Source organism: Arvicola amphibius, chromosome 13, assembly GCF_903992535.2.
Source record: "Arvicola amphibius chromosome 13, mArvAmp1.2, whole genome shotgun sequence".
NCBI lineage: Eukaryota > Metazoa > Chordata > Mammalia > Rodentia > Cricetidae > Arvicola > Arvicola amphibius.
In genome coordinates this window covers 22,933,795-22,961,585 of record NC_052059.1, presented here as the reverse complement: position 1 = coordinate 22,961,585, position 27,791 = coordinate 22,933,795, and the positions used below count along the sequence as shown (strand labels likewise).

The 27,791-nt window shown below is 36.0% G+C and overlaps 1 protein-coding gene across 2 annotated transcripts in view; it reads right to left on the bottom strand.

Annotated features, from left to right (window-relative positions):
- The window catches only part of Klhl1 (kelch like family member 1), a 253,207-nt gene extending 243,150 nt beyond the window's left edge, over positions 1 to 10,057 (bottom strand). For both annotated transcript variants that reach the window (XM_038310344.1, XM_038310345.1), the window contains exon 1: positions 9,558 to 10,057. In XM_038310344.1, coding sequence (XP_038166272.1) covers positions 9,558 to 10,057 — 500 coding nt within the window. The remainder of the gene's footprint in view (positions 1 to 9,557) is intronic.
- Positions 10,058 to 27,791: the final 17,734 nt, after the last annotated feature.

Genomic DNA, 27,791 nt, shown 5'->3' with positions numbered 1-27,791 from the left:
TTGGGAGCATGGGGATCATGAGAAAGGGTACAAGGGGAGGGGATAGGAAAGGAGGGGAACAAAGAAAAATGTATAGCTCAATAAAATTAATAAAAAGTTTTAAAAATTAATTAGGGAGACCACAAATATCTACACACAAAAAAAGAAGGAAAAAAGCTCAAGAGAAGGCAAAACAATCAGAGACCTACTCATTCTCAGACTTAAGAATCCTATAAAATTACTAAACTGGACATCTTACTGTTGGGACTAATGAGTCGTGGCTTTCAGCTGCTCTTCCCGCCTAGAACCTTCTAATTAAAGTTACTAGAAGCTGTGCCTAACTTAGAGGATCAGAGGATGGGATTTTCACCTGTTGGCCATTAGTCCAGGGTATTTAAGTCTCCATGGTGCTATTAAAGAGGGGCTTTTGGTACCGGTGTTTGAAGGTCTGTGTGTCGGTCTGTCTCTGCGTGTGTATTCTCAACCTCCAGCCCCTTGCCCGAAGCTCCTGAACTGGGGTCTAGCGCATAGAACTCAGGCTGGGGGCCGCAGTGTGCGGCACCTTAATCTATACTTAGTGGTTCTCGTGCATGACACCTTTATGAGTTAGATAAATATTGATCATGCTGATACAAAGGACTTCATTTTCTTGTTGTCCTCTATCCCCTCTGGCTTTTACACGCTTTCTACATCCTCTTCTACAGGTTCCCTAGACCATGTGGCAGGGATTTGAGAGAGGCATTCCATTTATGACTGAGTGTTCCAAGATCTCATACTCTCTATAAAATGTTTCATTGTTAGTCCCTGTATTTGTTCACATCTATAACAGGAGAAGACTCTGTGATGATGGCTGAGCAAGACCCTAATTTATGATTATAGCAGACAGTCATTAATAGTCATTTTATTGTTGCATAATTTTTAAGAACAGGTTATTTTTTCCCTAGGCACCTTGAAAATTTAGTATCAGTTCTTGGTCATCCAAGCAGTGTTGGGTATGAGTTCCCTCCTGTGAAGTGAGCCTTAAGTCAAATCAGATATTGATTGCTTACTCCTGCAAGCTTTGTGCCACCTTTGCCATTGAATATCTAGAAGCAGGACACCATTGTAGATGGAAGGATTTGTGGCTGGATTGCTGTTTATGTTTTGCCATTTGTAGACTCAAGCATTTTCCTGCAAAGACACTAACACTTGGAGTAAAAGCTCTCTGTAGGCATCAGCTGGACTTCTCCATGTTCAGTGCATTGCATAGGTGCTTTCTTCAGTCATGCAGCCTTGATGTAAGTTGATGGAGGTCAACCTATAGTATTGGCAGCAGCCTAGGTTGTTGTGGGGATTCCCACAGGGTCTCTTTGGCCAGAAACTCAATTAGATGTAAACTAACCCCATTTCTGGACATTTCATTTGGTTTTAAGAGATGACTAGTTTGGGTTCTATCTCTCTGATAATTCAGAGATTTTACTTAAATAACTTTTAGATATGTATGTATTTTAGGAATTTGTTCTCGAGTATGTCTCCATACTACCCTAAAAATGGTGTGTCCTCCCCTATTCCCTCCCTCATCTCCTCTCCCTCATCCTCATCACTTGATCCTCCCATTCCAGATCAACCCCTTCCATCCACAACTATCTATTTTATTTTCCTTTCTGAACAATTCTACACTCCCAACACTTTTTCAGGCATTACTCTTTCCAGAGCCTCTGTGATTCTAAGGACTGTAGTGATGTTAATCATTGACAACAGCTAATATCCATACATAAGTGATTGCATATCACAGTTGCCTTTATGGGTCTGGGATACCTTATTCAGGATGATTATTTCCTAATTCTGTCACTTTTACCTGTGAATTTCATGACTCCATTCTTTTTAATGGCTGAGAAATGCTATACTGTGTAAATATATTGCAGAAGACTATATCCATTGTTTCATTGTGGGACAGCCTCGGTTGCTTTCTACTTCTGGTTATTATGAATAAAAAAATGATGAGCATGACTGTACAAGTGTTTCTGTTGTAGGATGAATCATCCTTCGGTTTCATGTCCAAGATGTTAGAACTTGAGGTAAATCAATTGTCAGCTTCATTAGTAACTGCAACACTAATTTCTACAGTGACTGTACAAGCTTTCATTCCTAACAGGAATGGATGAGTGATCCCCTAACTACATAGCCTTGCCAGAATGAGCAGTCATCAGCTTTATTGATCTTAGCTATTTGATGGGAATTAGATGAAATCGCAAAGCAATTTTGGTATGCATTTCCTTGATGACTAAAAGTATTAATCATTTCTTTATTTTTTCTTAACCATTTGAGTTTCTTTCTTTGAATATCCTCTGTTAAGATCTACACTTGATTATTAGTTGGGCAATTTGTTGTCTTGATATCTAACTTTTTGAGTTCTTTATATATTTGCATATTAGCCAACTCTTGGTTGTGTAGTTGATAAAATATTTTTCCATTCTGTAGCCTGCTACTTTGTCCAAATGAAAGTGTCCTTTGACTAACAGAAGCTTTTACGTTTAATGAGGTCTCATTTATTAATCATTGACTTTAGTATCTATGTTAATGATGTTCTGTTCAGAAAGTCTTCACCTGTGCCAAGGAGTTCAAGGCTACTTCTACTTTCTCTTCTATCAAGTTAGGTGTATATGATACTATTTTGAGGTATTTGGTACATTTGGAGGTTAGTTTTGTGCATGGTGTTAAGTATGGATCTATGTGGATTATTCTACATGTAGTTATTTTATTTGACCAATATCATTTGATGAAAATGTTATCCCTTTTATAGTGTGTATTTCTAACTTCCTTATTAAAAGTCAGGTGCCCATAATGTATGTAGATTTATGTTGGGGTCTTCATTTCAATTCCATTGATCAATATTTCTGTTTTTGTGCCAATACCATGTTATTTAATATTATTATAGCTATATAATACAATTTGAAATTGGGGATAATAATATGTCTTGTAGATTTTTCATTATTAAGGGTTATTTTACCATTCTGTCTTTTTGGGTTTCTTTCTCTGTGTGTTTGTTGTTTTTTGTGGGGTGGAGAGAACTATTCCCATATTCGCAAATATTGTTTATAAATTTTGTTTGCATCTAATGGGGGTTATACTATCGAGATTTGCATTGGTATGGATCTTGGTTTATTGATACAAATTTTAAGTCAATTTTTGTTATATATGTATATATATATATAACAATATATATGGTATTGTGTTTGTGAAGCTCATTTAAAAATAATGGAAATAGGTTAATTCTAGATGTAAGAACTTGCTAGCAATATGCTTAAGTGATTACCCAAGTAGTGATTTAATTACTATGGATTCTTTTTTGATTATTTCGGGAGTCTGGGCAGCTGGGAAATGAACAAGCAGTCTTCAACAATAGAAGTGAACCAGAAGAAGGGCTTCAGGGACCCACCAGTATCATTTTATGAGGCCTAAGTCCAGATGTTAGAATTTTGACAAAAACATCTGCAAGGCAACATGCTTTAGTATATAGATCACCTCCTCATAAGATGAAGAGGATTGTACACAGGCACACAAGGCATTTTAGAGGCTCTTCGAACCATAGATTACATCGTCATGGCTGTGCATTCTCCAGGTCATATACTTTGGCTACAAAGTAGAAGAAGGAAAACAAACATTTCCCAAAATGATATTTCAGCTATACTACAAATTTCACTCTAGTATCAAAGAAAAGGAAGTATAAGAATTCCTGGCCATAGCTGAATACTGATGGCTATACCTTTTATGATTTGTTGAGATAGCCAAGCCTCACTGTGTGTTTGAAGCTTCGGAATAGACAGATACTGAGTAGAGAAATTCCGAAGGCTTAAAAAGACCCTAATGTCTGCCTCAAGCCTGTTCTTCCCATATATTACTATAGCATTCCACTTGTATGTGGATAAAGCCACAGTTATTGCCTTAGCAGCCTCACACAAGCCCAGGAACCCTCAAAAGAACTGATGGCATATCTGTACAAGAGACTTGACTTGGTTGCATCTGGCATAGTCAGGACAAATAAGGCCATGGCTGCCACTACCAGGCTAATAAAGAGAGCTGATAAATTAATTTTAATTCATGAACTGTTGCTGAAATCCTCACACTCTGTTGAAGTTGACACCTGAGACATGGATATCTAATGCCCTTATGATTCAAGACCAGCTCTGCTTATGAATCAATACTGCATCTAGTTCTATAAGACATAAGCTCTCAATCCTGCCAGTCTCCTGTCACATAAAAATCCTTTGAATATCCTGCATGACTCTTATGGGTTTAATGTCCTGTTACAGTCTATTAGGTTTGATCTGACTGACTTCCCACCAGGGACAGAGACAAGAGATTGTTCATATATGGGGGCAATTTCTTCCAAAATGGGATCAGGTATGTAGGGATATCAGAGGGGACCAAAGTTAAAAGCTATCTGAGCACTACCTTTAAGCAGGGGAAGCTTAGCTCCATATGCCGAGCTTTTAGCTTTGACCTAAGCACTGTGCTGGGGACAAAACAAGGCTATTACCTATACATTGATGGTGATAGGCTTTTTACCATGGTCCATATCCCTGAGGTACTATACAAGGAAAAAGAATTACTAACCCCAAGAGGAAAATAAATTTAAAAAATAGAGAAGAAATTTTATCCCTGTTAGATATCTAGTTACCCAATAAGGCTTTCATCATCCATTGCAAAGTCTACAAAAAAAAAAAAAAAAAATAGGATTCACCAGAAGCCAGAGTCAACAAAGTGGTTAATTTGGCTGCTTAAGAAATGCCCAAGAATAAATAGAGCCCCTCAAAGTCTTGGGAGCCTAGCTTACAGGACAGCTCAGAATATGCCCAAGATTCAATATGAATTTATGAGAAGCTAAGTTATAGTTACTCTAAAACACAAAACAAAGGATCTTATTTGTTGGGAAAAGGAGGACATCTTTGAGAGAGGCAGAGGTGTTTTATTCAAACTATCTCATCAATGAAAAAAAAAAACTAAATGTGGGAAAGACTGGCTGAGGATACACAACCACCAGCTAAGAGGAAATAAGTTTATGAGGCCACAGGCCACTGTATCTATAACTTACACAGAAGGACACTAAATATGATAGAGTTCAAGGACAAAGGTCAGGAGTGCTTTCCAGACAGCAGATGGATGGAAATCACTCATGTCTGCATATCTATGGTAGATACTTATCTGAATCAGAATTAATAGAAGAGGCTATACAAAGCTATAGTTTCTGCAAAGGCCGAAGACAGATGAAACTGCAATAATGTGAATATCTCTAACTGTTGCAGGTCCAAAACCTAATTACACTTTATCCAGGGATATGCAGAGCCCTCTAAATAGCCATTCTTTCCTGACTCTCCATCAAACATCTTGTGACCAATAGATGAAAGACTTGGAATTTATTAACTTAACTAACCCCTGGTTTCCAAACTAAAGGCTAAGAGTCATCGGATAATATCTGATGCATATAACAGATTTTTTTTTCCGCTTCGCTGTTGGTATCGATTTAATGTTTTCACCATTGAATTTTAAAAATACCTTGATTCATTACTTTCTCTTTAAGTTACTGTAAAAATTTCAAGACACTGCTTCCAGGTTGAAACATGATTTGTTTTTCCCCAGAACACAATCACTCATATTTGGCTCTACAATAAGCTGTCTCTTTTCCTCTTTGAAGAAAGAATTGAGTTGTTTTCCTTTTTCATAAATACTTTAATCAGAGAGCAATTTATGATGTATGTCATGATCAATAATTCTTTGAATTAGTAATCCTGGTAGAGTAGAATTCTTAGAGATAAAATAATAGATCAAGGAATATTTAAATATTATCATCTTTTAATTTTTCCATTTTCAATGATTTCAATGTTATACATGAGTGGACCATATGATGGATACCAAAGATTGAGAGGGAAGCAACACAGAAAACCATTGATTTGGAAGAAGATATTAAGTGAGAAGATGAAGAACTTTGGAGTTAGAGAAATAATTAACAAAAATTGAAAAAGTTCTTAGGAAAAATGCTGGTGTTTGAGAAATAATTTACATAATAAAAATGCTGATGGGGATAAATATGATCCTTGGTTATTTACTTGCACACACTAATGCATGGAGAACTGTTCTCCAGAGATAGAAAAAAAACTGAATCAGACAGAAGGGAACTTAACTAAATTATTTAAATACTGAATTTAAATTGACTTGCTTCATTCACCAAAATTCAGAAGAAAATTGAATGAGAAGAGACTGGAGGTCATTGAAGATTTAAGCTTAGAGATGGAAATGCAGATTCCTTGTCTATGGATGATCACTGAAAACATAGGGTCAGAAGCCAGCATTCGAAATATCTTGAATCAGTAAGACCAAACCAGAAAAACATGGGTTAGATTTATTCTACTAGGATAAATATAAGCTTTGATATATAAATATTTATGTGAACCATAATTTTTCATACATCATATAAGTGATATAAATTTATATTTGAGAATATATTAGCTTTTATCTTTTTAAAAATGTATGAAATTTTGGAAACATATATAATGCATTTTGTATCGTAACTAAGTTTGGACATTGATATATGTAAATTAGTTAGTAAGAATATAGATTATCAACTTATTGTATGAAAGTATTCTAAGGGATATAATCAAGAAATAGAGAATTGGGGTTTATATATAGTGGTGTAAGGTAGCAGGTACTAAACAGAGGAAGGACTATGGGGTTAGATGGCAGAAGTTTGACAGTAAATTAGTTTATGTCTTTTTGTTCATGGCATTTCTCTGTTTCAAGTTCATGAGAATTTGAGCCTTCCAGTATTTGAAAGTTATGAGTAGCTTTTCTCTAAGTATTAAAAACAGATTTAATCAAATGAGAATTCACACTCGTGTAAAACAATGCTCCTATCTGGTGCCAGACCAAATAAGGAGAAAGGAAAAACAGAATGTCCAAAGAAATAATAGAGAAGAAGCTCTCCTTTGTTTGTGGTTGAGATCAATTTTACCCTAGAGAGTTGATGAAAAGTGTGGCAAATATTAAGTTCATATCAAAGTTTGTATATCTTAGTGATAAAACAATAAAAATCAACATGTGGTGCTTAGTTTGTATAGTCATTCACATTATGAGTTCTATACAGCTTTTCTTGATGTTAAATCTACATTACAGATTAGTTAGAATAAAGTTCTAAGTTACAATAAAGTTTTCCTTAAGTATTATACTTTGAAAGTCCAATATTTCCTGGGCAATGAACCCTCCTCTTATCAGATATTAAAGTATCATGTATTAAGAGTGAGTAATTGCTACAATTATTGTGCTATTCTCAATCAATCATGAACATTGAGCCAATGTCCTGTAAAATCATAGAGATAAAAGCATCCTCTCAGTAGTGACTAAAAATAATGTAATATTTACCTACACTCCTTAATAATTTGGCAAGAAATTTGAATAGTAATTCGAGTTTATTTTCAACAGATTCAACTTGCAAAATTTCATGATACTCGGATTCCAACAGTAAAGGGGACATAGGGTGGTTCTCTCATGTTTTATTTTCAGAGTTCTTACCACTTACAACTTATGGTGATTGTAAAATGTGGAATATGTTTTAAAGTAAGCCTGGCAGATTTTTCTCTCTGGGCTCTTGGTTACTAGTTTTATATTTTAAAATCAGCTATAATCTATTATCTCAGTTCTCCTTTAGTATTTGCCAATCTCAACTTTAATAAGCTCTTCATAAAATGTTGATATCCACCCAACTTCATTCATTAAAATATAATTAGGCAAAGGATTTTTTAAATATAAAAGATTGCTATTCTGAAAATATTAGCTATTTCTAGTTGACTTGAAAATTATATCTGTGTATGTGTATGTATGTATTTTGGGTACTATTTTCTGAGCTATTTGGTTACCAAGTACATTTTAAAAAGAATAATACATGAAGTTGGATTTATGCAGGTGTCTGGGAAGAGTTTTAGTAGAGGGTGTGAGATATGTGTGTGTGTTCTAAATATTTTTATTTATGTGTGAAATTACTAAAGAATAAATAAAAATGAAAAGAAATTTTACAATAAACACTTTCCTTTAAGAGATGACAGATAATATTTATCAAAAGTTTCCATGCCTTAAAGTTTTGAGTTTACTCAAAGATCCTGGAAAATCTGATCATTTATGCATTCTGAGTATGTACTGAATAGATGAACTCTCACAGTTCATGATTTATGACATCTAATTATTGTGATTGCAGTGAACTATTTTACTTTATCGGATAACAGAAAACTTAGATTTAGGCTTCATATGTAGAAAACTTCTGACAAATGTTTGAGCATTGAAGAAACAATTTTCTTTAACAACCAATGATCTTGTATAATATGAATCATTTTAGTATATCATTAGAATATGTTTATCACGACTCTTAAAATTCAAATTCAGGACTATATTACTCAAACCTTTTTTAAAGAGAAGGGTATCTTATAACATCCTGTTTGTCAAGGCAATGAATAATTATAGTTAGCATTTTATTTTGTATATTTTCCCACCTTAATATGTTTCATGAAAAACTGATTCAATTAAATTAGATCTTAAAGCTATTTCTGTTTCTAATTTGTTCTTAAGAGATTATTCAACATTTTTAGCTTATCCATTATCATTTTCTGGAACTTCTACTGTATTTCTTCTTCTGTAATGTATTCTGATATCATCTGAATCTAAATGCAAATCCTTTCATATCCTCATCATATGCTCAAATGAAAATGATCTATTTAGAGTAATAATGACTCAGTACCCTAAAACATGTAAAACTCAAGAGTTGCTCGTGTTCCAAGGGTTTTCTGTATCTGTAGTGCAACAGAACTCCACGCAAAGTGTCATGCTTGAAATAAACAGGGAATAAATGCTACCTGAGTATTGTGAATGCACAGTTCTAATACTGAGCAGAAAGAAATCACCCCCAAATGTCATCTGCCTACAAATGTCATCGGCGAACTTTAATTCTAAGACTTGCATGGAGAAAGGCAAAGGTGAGCAGAAAGTAGTAAGAGAGCAAGGATTGTAGTCAGGATGGGGGTCACTGCAGGGGAGAGGAGGGGCAGAGCTATGTCAGGGATGATCTTCTTTTACCCACTTAGTTATTCCTCAAACACAGAGTCAAGGCACAAGGATTTGAAACTATCATGCTAAATCCGTCATGGGCCGAATACATGAAATGCGTATTGATGGTGTTCAAAGCTGACTTCACCCGGAAGAGATCAGGAAAAGACATACTTTAATGACAAAGGGTGACAGAAGGACACTATAGTCTATGAAATATGAGACCCATTCAACTTGAAGGTTCACCCAAATGTCCAGATATTCACTTGATAGTTGTAACTCTGAAAACTTGTTAAAAGGGCCCATGTGTGTATGAGCCGACAGAAATTAATAAGCAAAGTTTTAATGAGATTGCAACTTGGGTAATGAAAACCAAACAGGCATCTAGCTCAAATTTTCATCCTGTAGCTTTCTAATCTTAGTTAACTAGGAGAGAACGGGGGAGGGGGGGCGGGCGGATGACCCGAAACCTGGAACTATTCTGACACCTGCCCGGTGGGAACTTACTGTACCTGTGTCCACATCCTTCACCTGTTGCCTGGATGGAGCTGGCAGGCTCCGCTTGAAGCTCTTTCAGGGCCAATCCTTTGTCCTGTGGTCCAGCAAAGTCCATGCCCGTCACCACCTCCTCCTCTAGGGACTCCACGTAGAAAAGAGTCCTGGCGGGCTGCTGGGTGCCCTGCCCCGGAGCTCCTTGCTGCAGCCTCGTGGCAACTGGTAGCAAGGTGCCATTCAGCGGATTAAAGGGAGAGGATGAAGAGGACGATGAGGATGATGAGGAAGAGGACGAAGAAGGTTTCTTCCAGAAAGCGCTCAAACTGCCTTTTTCCTGGCTTTTTAGCAGCCGACTCTGGCTAGGTCCCCAGTGCTCAAAGCTGCCTCCACTGTCCGGCGGCAGGCAGCTGCCCCCCGCTGGGTTACCACCGGAGGCTGGCGAGGGATGGCTGAAGAGTTTCCAGCGGAGTCGCAGGATGTGCTTCACATCGAAGTCTTTTCGCCCGGAGCCGGACATGCTTTATGTACCGAGAGCCAAGGGACTGCAGCTCACACAACAGTAGCCTGGCGAGCTTTCTTGGGAGGTCAGTGGCGTTTGGAGAAGAGCAGGAGGAAAAATGCTCCCCGTGTACACGGAGTGCCAAAGGTTGCCAAGCGGGCTGCGCGCCTTGCCAGGCGAACACACCAGCACCGTGAGCGCGCTGCAGAGCCTCGAGGCTCAGTCCAGGTCGCTTTCTCAGGACCTGAGCTTTTGGGAAACCTCCGGTCTAGCACACAGGAAGTCCTGGGACACCAGGGGTAATCCAGAAGCTTGCGGGGACCCCCGTGGTGACCACCCGGAGGGAAGAGAGGTTGATAATGCAAGAGGGAAAGAGGGAGGGAGGGAAGTCTGAGCTCTCCCCAGCTCCAGAGGTGGTGGCAGCTGGATCCACCTCACTGATACACACTCCGTGCAGAGCTGTACCTTGGAAGCTATTCACATCTCCTTTCTTCGCTGCTCAGAGTTCGGTGGTTGATGAGTTCATAGGGAAAAAGAGCCTCAAATGGAGAAGTAGTGCAGCCCCCCCCCCCCAAAAAAAAGAGCCAGTTCTGTGCACCTGCTCCCCTGTCCCTGTCCTCTGGGAGAAAGTCCTGATAGCTTGCCAGGTGTCCAAAGGAAAGTCAAATGCTTTCTGAGATGGAAAAAAAAAAAAGGGATGGTTTTTATATAGTCAGTTTGTAAAACAGAAAAATAAATATCCCAGGAACAACACAGAGCAGCAAAAGAAAAGCCCGCCCGGGGAATCTGTCAAGGTCCTCACAGTATGATTTTCTCTCTGCCTCAGCGCCTCCTCCTCCTCCCCTGTAAGTGACGCAGATGTGCGCTGGGGCCTATACTGAGAGATGGAGGGAGGGAGGGAAGGCTTCAATCTTCTTTATGCAAGTGAGTCTGCTGCTCTTATTGTCCCCTTGCGTCAGTCCTGTCACCTTTTTCACCCTCCTTCCTCTCTACATTACTGTATAGCAATAAAAGTAAAGCAAACAGGCGAAATGCTTTAGCATCAGTAAACACCAAACATGAATCATGGCAGTGTAAACTTAATAGGCCACTGCGGTGTGCAGGTTGCAGGTTAATGGCTTGAATTATTTAATAAGCCACATCCTTTAACCTTTAGCCTCTTTTCCTCTGTAGTGAGACACAGGAAAAAACAGGGATGCTGTCATCAAAGTATGATGATGCTATCCTCCTGGCACTCACGTTGTGATTCTGATTCTGATTCACACAGACAGTGCTTCACCCCCGGGGACAAGAGACTCCGGGTGAAATTTGAAGAACGGCTGAATATTAGCCACAGACAGGCTTGGCAAAATGAGTACATGGTGGGAAACTCAGTAGATAGACTGTTGTACAAGACAATAAAGGAAATGAAATGATAACGGAACATTTAAAAGAATAACTTCTCTTACACAATCATGGTATTAAATGCACAGTAGAGCGTGAACAATAAATAGCACAACCAAAGGCTTCTATCCCTCAAATAGATGCCTGGAGAGGGAAACTGTGATTTTCCTTCAGAATGGTGAGGTCTGGGATTCCTTTCCATAAAAAATATTTTGAAGTGTCTTATCTTTTTTCTTAATGAGCCTTTAAAATAGGACCCAGTATCTTGGATCAAGACTACAGGACAAGAAAAGCCATGTGTTCCTCACTAATTCAACCAAGAATAAAGTAGTGTCCCTTCTTGTAATTCATGGGTTCAGCAACTTTCAACAAAGCATAGGAATCAAACACTAACTACAGTGCAGTGAGATTACTGTTCTGGTATCCCGTGTTGAACAACAAACTTATGAAAATATTGAATTAATACTGGAAATCTTTCTTAGAATGAAATAAGAAAAGGTCATGCTTTCAAAAAAATAAAAACCTCTATTGTGCATTTAAATATTAATTTATGCAGGGACAACTGTACTGAAATCCCTTTGCTTGGATTTTTCTCTCACTATTCTGTGTTTTAAAAAAAATGCAAAGACCTTTGGAAACAAACAATGGTGGCAGATCATTTGTAGCCAAGAAAGGAATCAAGTATTTACCTTAGAGAAAAACAAATAAACAAAAAACAAACAACAACAGAAAAAACAGGCATCCAAGCATATGAAACTACATTTTACAAACAGCAGAGAAACTTAACCATACATCAGAGAAAATGCAAAAATCTGAATTTCCTCCAATAATTAGTATAGCTATAAAGTGCTATTCCATGGATTTTCTTTTGGCTTTTTCGAGACAGGGTTTCCCTGTAGTTTCTAGAGCCTGTCCTGGAACTAGCTCTTGTAGACCAGGCTGGCCTCGAACTCAGAGATCCGCCTGCCTCTGCCTCCCGAGTGCTGGGATTAAAGGCGTACGCCACCACCGCCCGGCTTCCATGGATTTTCTAACTTGATTTTTTTAAATAAGTCACGTAGACAAGACTGTCTTTGCTTCATTAGATAGTACTTCATGCCAAAATAAACTGGAATATAAAATTCAGTTACTATTAATAAGAAACTCTCTTTACTTTGTAATTCTGATACTGCCCTTCATAGTTTAAAATTTATCTTTTTATAAATAAGTATTTTATGTGACTTGTATGATTGCAAGGTTGAATTTTCAATCTATGAAGATGAATTTAGAATGTTAAGCTGTACAAAGCAGATGACTATTATAGGCTGATTTTGGTCCAGTCACACTATTGTGATAGACATTTAGAAATGTTCACTATTTATGAAACACCATCACTATCTTTTGTTTATATAACTACCTTTTCTGTGTATCATTCTAATCTGAATACATTATATATGTTTGAAATAAATACTCTTCCAAGGAATATATATATATATATATATATATATATATATATATATATATCACCATTAATGTAATTAACAAATCCAAACATTAGAAATTATAAAATAAATTTTTCATAGAATCAAGTCAAACTGAAATGATTGACAAATGTTGACATGGCCTACACAGCCATGGACATCACAGGAACATGGGAAAGAAGGTCATAGTAGACAGAAATGTAAGATTATGGCTTACAGAATAAACAGTTTTTATATAGCATTAATCTAACTTACCAAATCAAAAGATTATGGTTTACAAAATGAAGGGCTTTCTTATTTTAATTAAATAATATTAAAATAAAATGATTGGAAAATATGACAGTTTTATTTTTCTTTAAGGAGTTTATGAGAAATAAAAAAGGAAGAAAGGAAGGAAAGAAGGAAGGAAGGAAGGAAGGAAGGAAAGAAAGAAAGAAAGAAAGAAAGAGAAAGAGGAAGGGAGGAAGGAATGGAAAGAGGGAAGAACAGAAGTGAGGAGGGAGGAGAAACATGCCGAAAGGAAAGAAGGAGGAAAACTTAATTTGTTTAGATATCGCGATTAATAAAAAATGTTACAAAAACTATCAAAAATATATTTTTAAATATTTTACCTTTTATTATCCACGATTCAAAATTTAATTGCCACATACCAGATCTATTCATAGTAGTAATAATGATGAAAGAATTGGTCTCCTTGCAGCCTGTTGGGAATGCTCACACTGGAAAATTGTTTAGTTTATTCTAATTTATATTTGACGTATGAGTCAATTGAATTAAGATGTACGATAAGCAATCTTGCAGAGAATGCTAATATAATGCAATCATGTTTCAGATTGCTAATAATAGCACTACAGATTTTTTTAAAGACAAAAGTTATTCATATATTCTAACACTGTTGTTGAACTTCCATTCAGTCAACCAAGGTGTTTTAATGAGTATCCATATGGCTACCATAGGCATCACCCAATTCAAAACAAAAGACAGAGAAAACATCAATATTTACCACAGCTTTCAGACAAACTACTCACACAATTAAATCAAGCTCTGTTGTTAAAGGTAAGAACTGAAAAAACTCTCTTTGTCAAATATTTGTTTATTAAGAAAATTTAGATTTAAATTCAGGAAATTTCTGTCTGAAACTTCTTTCTTTTCCTAATTATTTTCTTAACTAAATCAATAAAATATCACTCACTAAAGAATAGTGACTCTGTTTCTCTTAGAAATTTTGAGAACATCTGTGAAATTGTTCTTAAGTGATACTATACAGGACAACATTGCAACAAATGGTAAAACTAGAAAGCTGTTTTTTTTCATGATGGTACATTTTCTTTTTGAATTAATGTTGTTGATCCATGTGTATTGATAGACACAAATTATTTTAGTTAGTACATACCATGTAAAGTAAGCATTTAAAATTCAAGATTTTTATATTAAACCAAGATAATTTTGTAATGTACCGTCTCAAAAATACTTGAAATAATAGTAGTAGTATTCCTAAATAAGCAGAGTAGCCCTTAATTATTCTATGTGTAATGTCAAGAACTTCTGTCTATTCAGACCAATAAACACAATATCGGAGCATAATCCAAGCCTATTAAACTCAATCATAGTAGCAGTGTCATAGAGTTAAGTAGCAATTTAGTGCCATTTTAAGAAACACTTCTTGGTGTCAATGGCTCTTCGGGGGCCATTTTTATTCACTCTTTCTCTGGTTACTTAACCTTTTGATTTATAGCTAATAATAAATGTGCATAGCTGAAGACTTGTCATGTAAATTAACAAATGAATCGCCTAAATGTATGAAAACAAAATAACATTTAAAGATATTTCCTACAAAAATCCTGTGGTTTGTCTCTGCCTAGTTACCCTGACACTGTGCCGAAGGTTCGAACAATTTATAGAAATTCATTATTTTCAGTTTTTCATTGGCTTTTATCTTGTTGATCACATTCTCAGGGAATGTGATTCATGCAGATATTATATCATATGGATCTTGTTCTACAAGAACAAACACAGACAGGTATATTTAACATAGATATGCAGATATTTAATAAAATGTTCCAATCTTATTTCATTTCTAAGAAAATTTTGCACTGTATAGAAGAGTTTGCTTATACAAACTTTTTATTACACACTACAGTCAAGTAATTTACAAAGCGTCAACTTTTAAAATTTATAAATGTTTCATATTTGTCTAGTATCAGAAAATGATTTCCTCATTTTGTGTGATATACTTAAATTTATCTGTAGCTCTGATGTAAATCAACATCATAATAATCAAATATTATGGGGAATTCACAGCATACAAAAGTGTAATTTAAATGAATTTTAGATTTCTGTGTGTGTGAGAGTGTGTGCAGTAGCAGCCTGTCTCTGGCCTGATATATTTGAGAAACATAAAGTCACATAACAAGAAGTTTTTCTTTTGGGCTAATCTGCCTGGCTCAGAAACCCATAGGACTTGCTTGTCTGTCTCCTCCCCTCATATTTGTAGGTGGTTCTACCTCTGGACTGGTGATCTTAGGTATTATAAGAAAGCAGGCTTACAAATCCATGGGAGACAAGTCAGTAAGCATCACACTTCCATGATCTCTCTATGAGCCCCTGTCTCCAGGTTCCTCCAGGCTCTGAGTTCCTGTCTTGCTCCCATCATTATTAGACCGTGTTTCACAATATGGAAATCCAACTATTTTTTCCTCAAGTTTCTTTTAGTTCTGGTGCTTCATCACAGCAACAGCAACACTTAGACAGTAAAGCCTTCTTCAGTTGGTATGATAATCTAGACAGTGTGTGCAGAAACTGACTTCCGTATATTTTTTCTCCCTAGATGTTTACATCCCAAAACTTTTACCCCTGAGATACTTTTCTTACTGACATTAGTAAAATTTACTTTTTTCATAATAATAACCCTCCATTTTGTCAATCTCTACATAATAACTCTGTATACAATAATCCTGCCTTCCCGCTCAACTTTATATATTGTACAGACTGAGTTTCCTGGGTCCTATGGATTCTCTATCAAAGAGCCTAATTTATCTGATCCCTGCCTTTCTGTGCCCACCTGTCTGTCTTTTCTTCATTCCCTCATGCCCCCTCATCTCAGTTTAGAGGCCTCATCTGTGCAAGATAAAGACAGGTGCTAAAATTCTAGTTTACTTAAGTTTTAATATATATACTAAATTTAATATCTATATCAAAATTGTAAATGAAGATGGTAAAAACAAAAGGATGAAATTCTTGACTGTATTACTTATGTTCTGACTTCACATAAAATAATTTCACATAACAAACATAGATGATTTTCTTCAGCAGTTAGATATAGAAAATTTTATAAATTATCATTTTTCCTGAACACTCAGAAAATTATCATCTTTTGACTTTCTCCTCAGGCTAAATCATTCATTCCTAATTTTAAAAAAATACTTTTGCAAAATATTGTTAGGTAAGCATTATAATGGTTGTTAATCCCCAAGCACACAACTGGTCAAAGTTTCGAGAACAAGTGACTGTGGAGGGAAGCAGTCAGCACAAATGAGAAATCTATGTCATCCCCCCTCCAGCTTTTCAGGGACCGTTGAGAAAGAGGTTTTGGGATGTACTAGGAGGAGACCACTTGTTGGTTTCTGGCCACTTAGCCCCAAAATAATCACACTGAAACTGTTAATTAAATTATTGCTTGGCTCATTAGCTCTAGCTTCTTATTGGCTAACTCTTACATATTAATTTTACCTATTTCTATTATTCAGTGTATTGCCATATGGTTGTGGTATACAGGCAAATTTCAGTCTGGCTTTTGCCTCCAGCAGGGCTACATGGCTTCTCTCTAATTCAGCTTCCTTTCTCCCAGCATTCCATTTAGTTTGCCCTACCTAGAATTGTTCTTCTATAGCTGTGCTATAGCCCCAAAGCAGTTCCTTTATTAACCAATGATATTCACAGCATACAGAGGGGAATCCCACATCAATGGGATTATTGGAAAAACTGAAGATTTGGGATGACCAGAGCAAAAAAATCTGTCTTCTGAGTGTGCCAGGACTTCTGCACTCATGAATGCATAGCAGCTGTGGATACATGCACAATATCTGTGCAAGATCATACCGGTCAACATTCTATCATGGAGAGGAATGGGATTCACCAGCCTCTGCTCCTAACTCAGGACCAATAAACAGTCAGTGGCTGCAGACTGAGGGGTAATCAGTTTTAGATATAGGCATAACTTCAGGAAGATCAGTCAAACTCCTGTTGATGTCATCATATTTAGAAGTATATAAAGTGAAAAAATCACATTCAGTGGGTTATTAAATTAGAAAATAAGGTACAAAAGTGATAGCGTAGGGATGTGTTGGAGAAAGTAGGAAAAGAGACTGAGAAGAGCTTAGGAAAATGTATTCAAGATGAAATTCCCCAAATTAAGAAAAATATTAATCAAAGACTTAAAAATTTAATTCTTACAGTTTTTATTTTAAAAAAAACTCTTTCCAATATTTACCAGATAGTTTTGTTTATCTCCTATTTTCAGTCCTTGTTCACAAGTTTAGAAATAGAAATTCATTGTGAATACAGATTACTAACATCTTGTGAAAGCTTGCTCTGATAAAACAGAAGATAGGTTTCTGGCATTTAGAAAGATAAACTTCCTTTTTTTAAAGTGTTACATATTTTATGTGTGCTACTGTAACAAACTACTACAGAGTGAAGTATATACATGTATCAGAAATGTGGGTTCTAGCAGCTCTGGATACTAGCAAATCCTGAGTAGAGAGTTGGGAAAATTTTTCCTGATGAGGATATCTTCCTAAACTCACCTCCCTCAAAAACACAGACATCTAATGTCTTGCTTATTTCTAAATTCATAGTTGCCTATCAAACCATGATACCATGATATATAAATGCAAATACTTAAGTTTTGAATTTGTTGTAAAAGTCAATGTTAAATAAATAATGTCTTATGGTGTATATCAGAGAGCAAAATGTTCTCAATTCATAAATATATTTAGAAAACTTTGATCTGTGGTTATTTTATGAGGAAAAAATAGAGCTACTATGGCTGGTGGTCTTTGAATATTTCTAAACTGCCATTTATAGTTCTTTAAGAATCAAAATAGTCACAAAAATTTAGCATACATTAAACATTCAGAATTTAAGAAAAAGTGCAACACAATATGCAATGTATTTTGCAAGATGTTTTACTGAAGTTGTTACACATTTATTTTAAAAATCTTTACTCTCAAATTCTTAATCTTTGGTTGCAGGAAAGATTGTCTGCATTCCTGTCCAACATCCTTCATTTATTCAAGTACATTTATGTGCATTAGTTTATCAGAACTAATATCAGAATGTGGTCAGAGTTGGGAAGACAAGATTCTTCTTTCTTCTTTATAGACCAAACTATGTGTCCTTACTAACTGACATTATCATGTGAACTAAAACCTGATAAGCAAAACCCACCAAGTAGGTAGAGAAACCTAACAAGGCTAGTAAACAATAGAAGAAATATAACGTTTTAGAGTAAAGGAAGTTGAACTTAAGGTTGTGTTAGGATGGAATTTTACTAGGAATTATTGTCAGGAGTGTCCAAGCAAACTGAAAACACGTGCTGTTTAGGTGTCAGAGATCATGTCCTTTGCACAGGGACTAGATAGCAAAAACAGTGAGGCATGTAACATAACCTGACATAGTTAAGAGGCCAAATATCCAAACCATGAAAAGATCTAGGTGTTAGGAAAGCAAGAGACATTAGCTCATAACAGGCCTTTCAGTCAGGTGTGGAGACATCAGGCTTTGATTGAAAGTTGTGGAGCACAGGTATGTTGTGCATGTGTTTCTAGTATCCTTTAAATAATCTCATTAACAATCACTACAAAGAAAATGGTGGATGAAAGCAGTCATAATATTATGAAATAATTTAAAAGAATAATGTGAAATTTCACCAAAAGTTCAGTAAAGTCTACATTTGTTAATTATTGATATTTTTCCTCAATAATAATAATCTTAGGATATTTGTCTTAATTATGTCTTAGACATGCTCGTCCTTACTTGCAAAATCAAAGTTAGAGTATTCCTCCTGATTTTCTTTACTCTTCCTCACTTTTTCCCCCGCTTCATTTACTGGAACAGTTGAATACTAGTGTGCAAAATGAATACTATTCGATGATAATTTATTATATGTAGGAGATTTGTAACAGAGAAAGTTTCTTGTGTTCTTAATATGACACACAAATGCAGTTTCCAAAAAGTGTCTGTTATATTATTAGTTCTTTAATTTTTTGACTCTAGCAATATATAAATATTATTCATTTCTATGCCTTAAATGTTTGAAATAAACAATGTATATGTGGCATTTTTCACATTTTTAAGAGAGTCAATTAAAACTGCCCATTTCATTTTATGGACTGTTGAAAATATTAGAGCTAGTGTAAGCTGTCTGATGTGAACTCTGCATGTAGGTTTGAATAAAAAATACTGGTTTTAATTAGTTCTATCATAAATTTATATGTAATTCTGTATTACATTTTGTTTACATTGCCGTGAGTTGCATCTCAGGCATTGTACCTCTTAGAGCACAAGGTCTAGTGTTCAGCTAACACTCAAATCCTATAATCATCTATTTTGAAAAGTTTGCATTAAATTACATATAATTTAAATAGCTATTTTGCCTTTAATACACATTTAATTTAGAAAATAACACGTGACTTTTGTTTGAAGTATGCTACTGAAAAGATCAAATATATTGATACCCAGCTGCTGCTGCTGCTATTGGAGGTTCAGGATAGTTTGGTAGGAAAAATGTTTTAACTGAACTGAATCACAGGGTATGAGTCATTTGGGGAAATATCTTGTACTAGTTAAATAACTATTAACAGGTTGAATAATTTTTTTCTTTTTTTTTTGGTTTTTCGGAAATTATGTCTGCTTTCCTTAGAAAAATTTAATATTTCACATGCTGTCAAGTCTTTTCAGTCTCACACAGTCCAACAAGACTTTTCTTCTAACTTTTATCCTACAGATCCTATTGAGAATAAATATGTTCGTCAACTAAAGTAAATATTATAATAGAACATTTCCTACAGGAGATATTTGTGGGGTGTGCCTAATACACAGTCATCTATGTATATTGAATATTAATAAGATATATGCAAGACTAATTTTCATTTTTTTCCATTCACCTTTAACCCCCCCCCCCCATTAATAACAAGCTAGGAGAGACAGAAACCTCTCCTTCATCAAGTATGTAAGTTCCAAGTATTTTTATTTTTCCCCACTTTTGAAACTGAAGATTCCTGACCGGAAAACTAAGATTAACTCTAATATACATTGAAACAAACAAGTTTTGATTTGTCAGTACAATTCTATATTTGTCAGTATATGATTATTTCAAGCACTATGCTTTCTAAAATTTTTAAAAACTTCCTAATAAATGATAGATATACTGAGCATTGAGTGTCAGCTATGGATTCACCTCTGAGAATTGAATAAATTCTAAAAATATTTTTATAGAAGAAAAATCACACAAGGTAAAGATCTTTAACTTATGGTTAAAGACACAGAAGAAAATATCTTTGAACCACCTCTGTTTCTTATAGTGTACATATGGATTTTGCAAAAGTTTTTACAATTTTTTTAAACCATTTCTTCCTAAACTCATGAAAACAAATATTGTGACCCACATAGTAATCACACATAGAGTTTGATGATTTCATACAAGTCTGCAGACTGTGCTTAAAGTTGATTTTAAAGAATAATGCTGTTTGGAAGAAACTGGTGACAATTTCAGATAGCAGTGATTGAGTAACAGTGAAGCAAGAAAGGATTTATATTATCAAAACATTGGTTCCTCTTTTGAAGTCATCAGCAGGAACCTGGAAAGTGATTTTGGAGAACAGTCACTATCCCACTGATTTTTTATTTTTTTATCCTTCTTATTGATTATTATTTTCTTATATGTATTAATAATTAAAAAATATTGTATGTTTTTTGAAACAGGTCTTCTATGTATGCCATGATGATGGTCCTGGAATTTTCTCTGTTGTCCAGGCTGGCCTTGAACTCAGAGGTGTTCCTGACACTGTTTCCTGAGTGCTGGGATTAAGGATGTGCCCTACCACCAACTGGCAATTCTTATATTCTGATAAATAGCTTTGAATCAGATCACATGACCTGTGTAAAAAAGTTACTCTATAGGGACTGGAGGGATGTCCCAATGTCTACGAGCCCTTAGAACTCATGGAAGATTCAGGTTTGTTTCATTCCTAGAGCTCATATCAAATGGCCTATAAACTCCTGTTATTCCTGTTCTAGGAAATCTGACACTTCTTTTTCATCTCCATGGGCACTCGCACATATGTGGTATACATACAGACACACACAGACACACAAACACACATATACACACATACACACACACAACTTGTTTGTAAAATTTGTATTGAGAAGGCCCTGGAACTTTAGTGGAAAGTTGTGCACAAAAATGAACTTTAGGAAAAATTTGAGTATATGAATAACCAATGACATTCTGGATGTCTGACAACAGGATACAATGATAACCACTTAGGAAATAAAAATTATACCAAATACATTATTTTAAGTTACTAAAAATTAATCATTAACTAATGAGTAATATACATAAAAAGAGAAGCCCAGGGAGAAAGAAATAATTTGCACAAAGAATATCCTAACTCATAATAAATATTTAACTCAGTGCCTGTAGTTGTCACCACAAAACCCACTTCACTGAATTATAGTATTTATTTAAGATCAAAATATTAAAAATGCATAATTTTTGTGTTGTTTGAAATTTGTAATTTAACCCCAGAGATACCATTTTAGAACATATTAAATATCAGGCATGAGGTTTTTACAAATAAGATTTTTTTGATGAAATATAGTCATTATTGAATTGACTTTGTTAATGTAGTTAAACAATGAATTCACATGAGTAATGTTAAATCCAAAGAAAATTATTTGCTACTGAATTGCATTTGTCATATTTCTTCATAGTTGTCACTTAGCATTCAAACAATATACAATATCATTTTTCCTGTAATTTTTTTTCTGTTTGGGGCATTAGTAAATAAATACCACTCTTTACAGGAAGTGTTGATAAGGAGTTTCAGCCCCTGTCTTACACAGGGCAGTGGAAAAAACACAAACAAACAATAATAAGTAAGTAATGTTATATGGATATAATTGCTGTGTAGAAATATGAAGTAGAAAAAGTAAAAGAATTCTGTGGAGGCTTCAACAATATTTTAAACAATATGGTGAGAGAAACGTCTGCCTGCTAAAATAACATTTGAGAAGAAGCCTTAATAAGGTGAAGGCATGTACAGGAAGGTCTTTGGTTTCCAGGGCAATAGTCACCTCAGCAGAAAGGGAGCCAGTAGAAAGGCTCCAAGGCATGTCTTTAGTGTGTGAGGGTTTCCAGGACTGGGAGGAAAAACAATTTGAATGCAGAGCTCATTAAATTGCAGTACCCAATTGGGGAAATCTTATGAGTACTCAGGGTGTCTATTTTTTAGCTTGCTTGTTTGTTTTCCTCCCTATCTTTTGATTTTACCATGAAATCTGTCATAACTCAAGACTTCTTTTTTTTCCCATTGCTTCATTTGCCTCTTTAAGGAGTCCACGCCCTCTGGTCTGACCCACCGACTACCCACTGCTAAGGCTAAAGCATAATGAAGAATACCGGGAGCTGATGGTATGGGCCAGAGACAGAGCCCGCCTAGCATGCAGGCGGCTTTGGGTTCCATCGCCAGCTGAGCCACCCAAGGCTCCATCAGTGCCTGCACAGGCAGGTGAGGCAAGGGGCGTGAGAGTTGCCTGCCGCCCCAACAGTGGGCCTTTAGAAGGGGGAGGCTGGCGAGTGGAGAGGGTTAAGGAGCCAAGCCCGCAGCCCACACGAACACCGTCCATGCTGCATTCCCGGCTGTTTCTATTCTGTGAATTTAAATGCATTCTGTCACACTGAGTTATGTCACCTGGAGGAAATGCCCAACCCGGCAACGTTTTTAAAGATTATTTTTTAGATCACCTATCACTATCCATTTGAGGAACGATTGTTCAATCTGAAAAAATAAATTCAAAACTGTCCCCATCTAAGCAAGATGGAAGAATAACTTTCCCTATTCTTCCCTTCCCTTTCTTTTCTTTCTTTCTTTCTTTTTTTAAGAAAGCTTATTTCTGAAGGACAGATTTGAAAATTTATTTTCACCTTGACATTCTGGCTGGATCTCAGTATCTAAGCTGAATATCGGCCCTTATCATTTGGACAGACAAGTGAATGGAAAGGCAGCTGTGTGACCTCGGGCAATTCATTTAACCTCTCTGAATCTTAATATCAATTGTTAACCTCCGATAACAATACTGACCACGGTCATCAAATGAGATGATGTCCAGGACAGTCCTTGAACATGAGACAGGGGCAAGGTGTCTGTTCCATTCAGCTTTCAATTCCTGAAGGGCAAGGAGCAGTTCTGGTCAGTTTTGTACATGAGGGGGGTGGGCGGCATGCCAGTCTTTGAAAGCTGTTTTTGTTGCTGGTGTTGTTTGTTTTTGTTTTTAGTGCAGCGACGTTGGCTCCTGGATCACCTCCATATCCTGTATTACCAGTGCACATGTGTTTAACTCCACTCTTGTGAGGAAGAAAAACAAAAACAAGTCATCCAGTTGGTTGACTGTTTCTCCGGGGCTCCAATCCCTGTCACTAAGGTTCCAGGCAATTCTTCAAGAGCCACCTTCAGAGTTCTTAGTCAACGCAGAAAATAGCCAGCAGCCACCCAGATACTCCCCGGACCGGAGGGTGAAGAATGCCCTCCAGCTATGCTCCAGCTGTGCCCGACCCGCTCCAGCTGTGTTCCAGCTGTGCTTTTTCCAGCTGTGTTCCAGATGTGTTTCCCAGCTGTACTCCAGATGTGCTTTTTTCCAGCTGTGTTCCAGATGTGCTTTTCCAGCTGTATTCCAGATGTGCCCGTCCAGCTGTATTCCAGATGTGCTTTTTTCCAGCTGTGTTCCAGATGTGCTTTTTTCCAGCTGTATTCCAGATGTGCCCGTCCAGCTGTATTCCAGATGTGCTTTTTTCCAGCTGTGTTCCAGATGTGCTTTTTCCAGCTGTGTTCCAGATGTGTTTTTTCCAGCTGTGTTCCAGATGTGCCCGTCCAGCTGTATTCCAGATGTGCTTTTTCCAGCCGTGTTCCAGATGTGCTTTTCCAGATGTATTCCAGATGTGCCTGTCCAGCTGTATTCCAGATGTGCTTTTTTCCAGATGTGCTTTTCCAGCTGTATTCCAGATGTGTTTCCCAGCTGTACTCCAGATGTGCTTTTTTTCCAGCTGTGTTCCAGATGTGCTTTTCCAGCTGTATTCCAGATGTGCGTCTCCAGATGTGCTTTTTTTTCCAGCTGTGTTCCACAAATTGCTACAAAAATCAAATAGTTTGGTCCTTGAACAAAGAAAACTAGAATTTGAAGTTTGCATTAAAACTACTGTTTGGCTGAAGGTTAAGTGCTGTCCTCTGGCTTCCTAATTAGTGCTCTGGCTTCAAAATATTCAAAATACATCTTTAGATAATTATTAGGATATGTTGAGTATCCAGGAGATTTGATGATAAAACATGTATACGTCTCATTATATGTGTAATTATCAGCATACAGAATATTATGTACGACTTTATGTTATTTTTCTTATCATTGTGCTGAAATAACTAGAAGAGGGACCTTAAAAGTGAAAAGATCTATTGTGGCTTTCAGCTTGAGAAAGGGATGTTATTTTCCTTTCATCAAATAGAATAAATTTGCAGAGAGAGTTGTCAGATCACTAAGAACGTAGCCATAAGCAATACTGTGTAATAATGAAGTGCACTAGATCCTAAGTGGTGGTTTCATTTAAAATTAACCACACAGAGGCCAAATTATCATTTAAGTAGCTATTAGTAGAGCTAGATGGATGAAATCATGGCTGAAATCAAACCTTCTTGGTTTAAGACATGTGGATTTTTATGAAGTTACACTTTTAAAAATGTTTATTTGTTTATTTTACATCCCTACTCCAGTTACCCATCCCTAATTCCTTCCTCATTCCCCCTCTGTTCCTAACCCCCAATCCTCTCAATTTCCAGTTTTACTTATGAAAGGGAAGGCCTCCCATGGATATCAACAAAATGTAGCATATCAAGTTGCAGCAAGACTAAGCACATCCCCTTTTTAAGACTGAGCAAGGCAACTCAGTATGAGGAACAGGTTTTGAAGAGCCAGCAAAGGAGTTAAATACAGCCCCTGCTCCCACTATTAGAAGTCCTTTAAGACAAAGCTACACAACTGTCATATATATGTAGAGGGCTTATGCCAGTCCCATGCAGGCTCTCTGGTTGATGGTTTAGTCTCTGTGAATTCTGAGTCCAGGTTAGGTGATATGATGTTATTTTTTCGATGTCCTTGACCTCTCTGACTCATACAGTCCTTCTGCCCACTCATCAGCAAGATTCCCAGAGCTTGGCACAATATTTGGGTGTGGATTTGTGAATCTGTTTTCATCAATTACTGGATGAAGACTATCTTATGACAAGCATCAATGTATGAGTATAGCACAGCTGATAAACACAGGAGACAACTTTCTTAAATGAACACCAATAGCACAGATACTAAGGTAGACAATTAATAAATGGGACCTCATGAAACTGAAAAGCTTTAAGGCAAAGGATACTGTCATTAGGACAAAAAGTAAGAATACAGAATGGGAAAATACCTTCACCAGTCACACATCTGACAAAGGGCTTATTTCCAAAGTAAATAAAGAACTCAAGAAACTAAACATCAAAACAACAATTAATACATTTTTTTTAAAAAAAGGGTACAAATCTGAACAAAGAATTCCAAAGAGAAGAATCTCAATTGATGAAGTAACACTTAAAGAAATGTTTGCCATATTTAGCCATCATACAAATGGAAGTTCTCTTAAAGGGCCAAGGCAGTTTCTTTATTAATTTACTAATGAAAGTCCTCCATCATTAAATGTTTTCCTTTATAAGAGTTTTCTGTTTTCTTGGTATCACTTCACAGCAAGAAAGCCCTAAGATAGAATGTTTAGGCTTCAGAGGAGCTAGCTACTTCACAAACTGCTACTTAAAACTTGGTTTACCTGACAACTTTCCTTTCTTTAGTTTGATGCACTAATTGTTTTTCAGATAGCTCTAATTGTCCTTAGTGGAAGTGGGAATCAGGGAAAACCCATTTGTAATCCACTTTACCAAGGTAATCTTCAGCAGTTGGGGGATGTGCACGATGTTTACACACACTGTTGTCTCCATAGCTGTCTTTTATTCCACTCCTTATGTTTTTCTTCACTTAACTCCATTGACACATGGAAAGACCTAATCTTTATACATGGGAGGAAAGTGCATGAGGTCAGAAAAGAAAGAGAAATTCATTGCTATAAAAGTAAAAAGTAGGCTGGCTGGTGGTGGCGCATACCTTTCATCCCAGCAGTTGGGAAGTATAGACAGGCAGATCTCTTAATTTGAGGGCACTCTGGACTATAGAGTGCATTCCAGGATATTTATAGGGACTTGAAAAAACAAAACCAAAATAATAATAATAATAATAATAATAATAATAATAATAAGAAGAAGAAGAACAAAAAGTAAAAGGTAGAGACCCTGTCCCCTTACTCAATGTTGAGGTTGAGTTAAAATGAAAGACTCCAAAACCTGAAAAATTTCAATAGTAAATTTAAAAGATCAGAGTTTTTATAGAGATATGAATGATTCAAAAGGATTATAACATGCATACCATAACACATGCATATATATTACAGATAATTTTCATAATATAAAATTAATTCTTGAGTATATTGTTTGTTCAGTAAAACATTGGGTTTAGCTCAACAATGACTTAATATCCATTATGTCACTATATTTCTTTAAAATTTCTATATTATCCAATCATGGGAAATCAATGTAGAATGTTTTACTTACAGGTTTTTAAAACCTGGATAATTTTTCTCAACACAGTGCAATTTTGAAATTATTACTATATTATTTTTCATGTTTATGATAAGTCATGACGTGTGCAGAGGCATTGGGAGGCTAGAATTGGAAACTGGATATCAACAGAGAAAGCCCAGTTGTTCTCTGACTTAGTCCCTTAAGGCAGTCTCTTATAAAATAAAAATTTAAAAAAAAGTTTTTGGTTTTTTTTTTTTTTCATCTACAACTGCTGACCAGCAAGCTTCTGGGATTTGCTTATCTTCTTCAGTCAATGATGATGTTAGGGCAATACACAATCCAAGAAATTTTCTATTATGGCATATTTGCCTTCGAATACTTTAGACTTTTCTTTCTAATACTTTTTTGTCCATATTTATATAATCAAGCAAGGTCCTCCTTGGATTTCAGGCAGAATTTAATTTATTTAACTGAACTGAACCCCTGCCGTGGCCCGTGGCGCGCAGGAAATCCTGACTCCTCCTAACATTTGTTTCAGTGCTTTTGTACATTTTCCTACAAATTGTTTACACTCTTGTTTTTAATTATTGTTTTTGTGCCTGGCTCATAGAGACTATATGTCTTTCTTCTTCATAAAATCCTTCCCACCACTCCTAGTTGGCTCAGTTCATTCTTCTTTAGTATTCGGATCTCAGCACAGAGAGTATCAAGTCTTGAAATCATTTTCTAAGCAATTCGACCCCTTTCATAAATGTTTGCCTTCTTTTGAATATATTCTATGATACCTTTGCATTGCTTAAATGTAAACCTGTATCTTTAACTTTTAATCTCATCTTTCCCTCATGTTCTGTAAACTAAGTTCAAGTTAGAACCTGCATATATAGTCTATATAATTAATCTATCTGAAAGCAAATTTTAAACACTTTAATATCAGGAAATGTTAAGCCATTGTGTCAGTATGTTAATTAATATGTA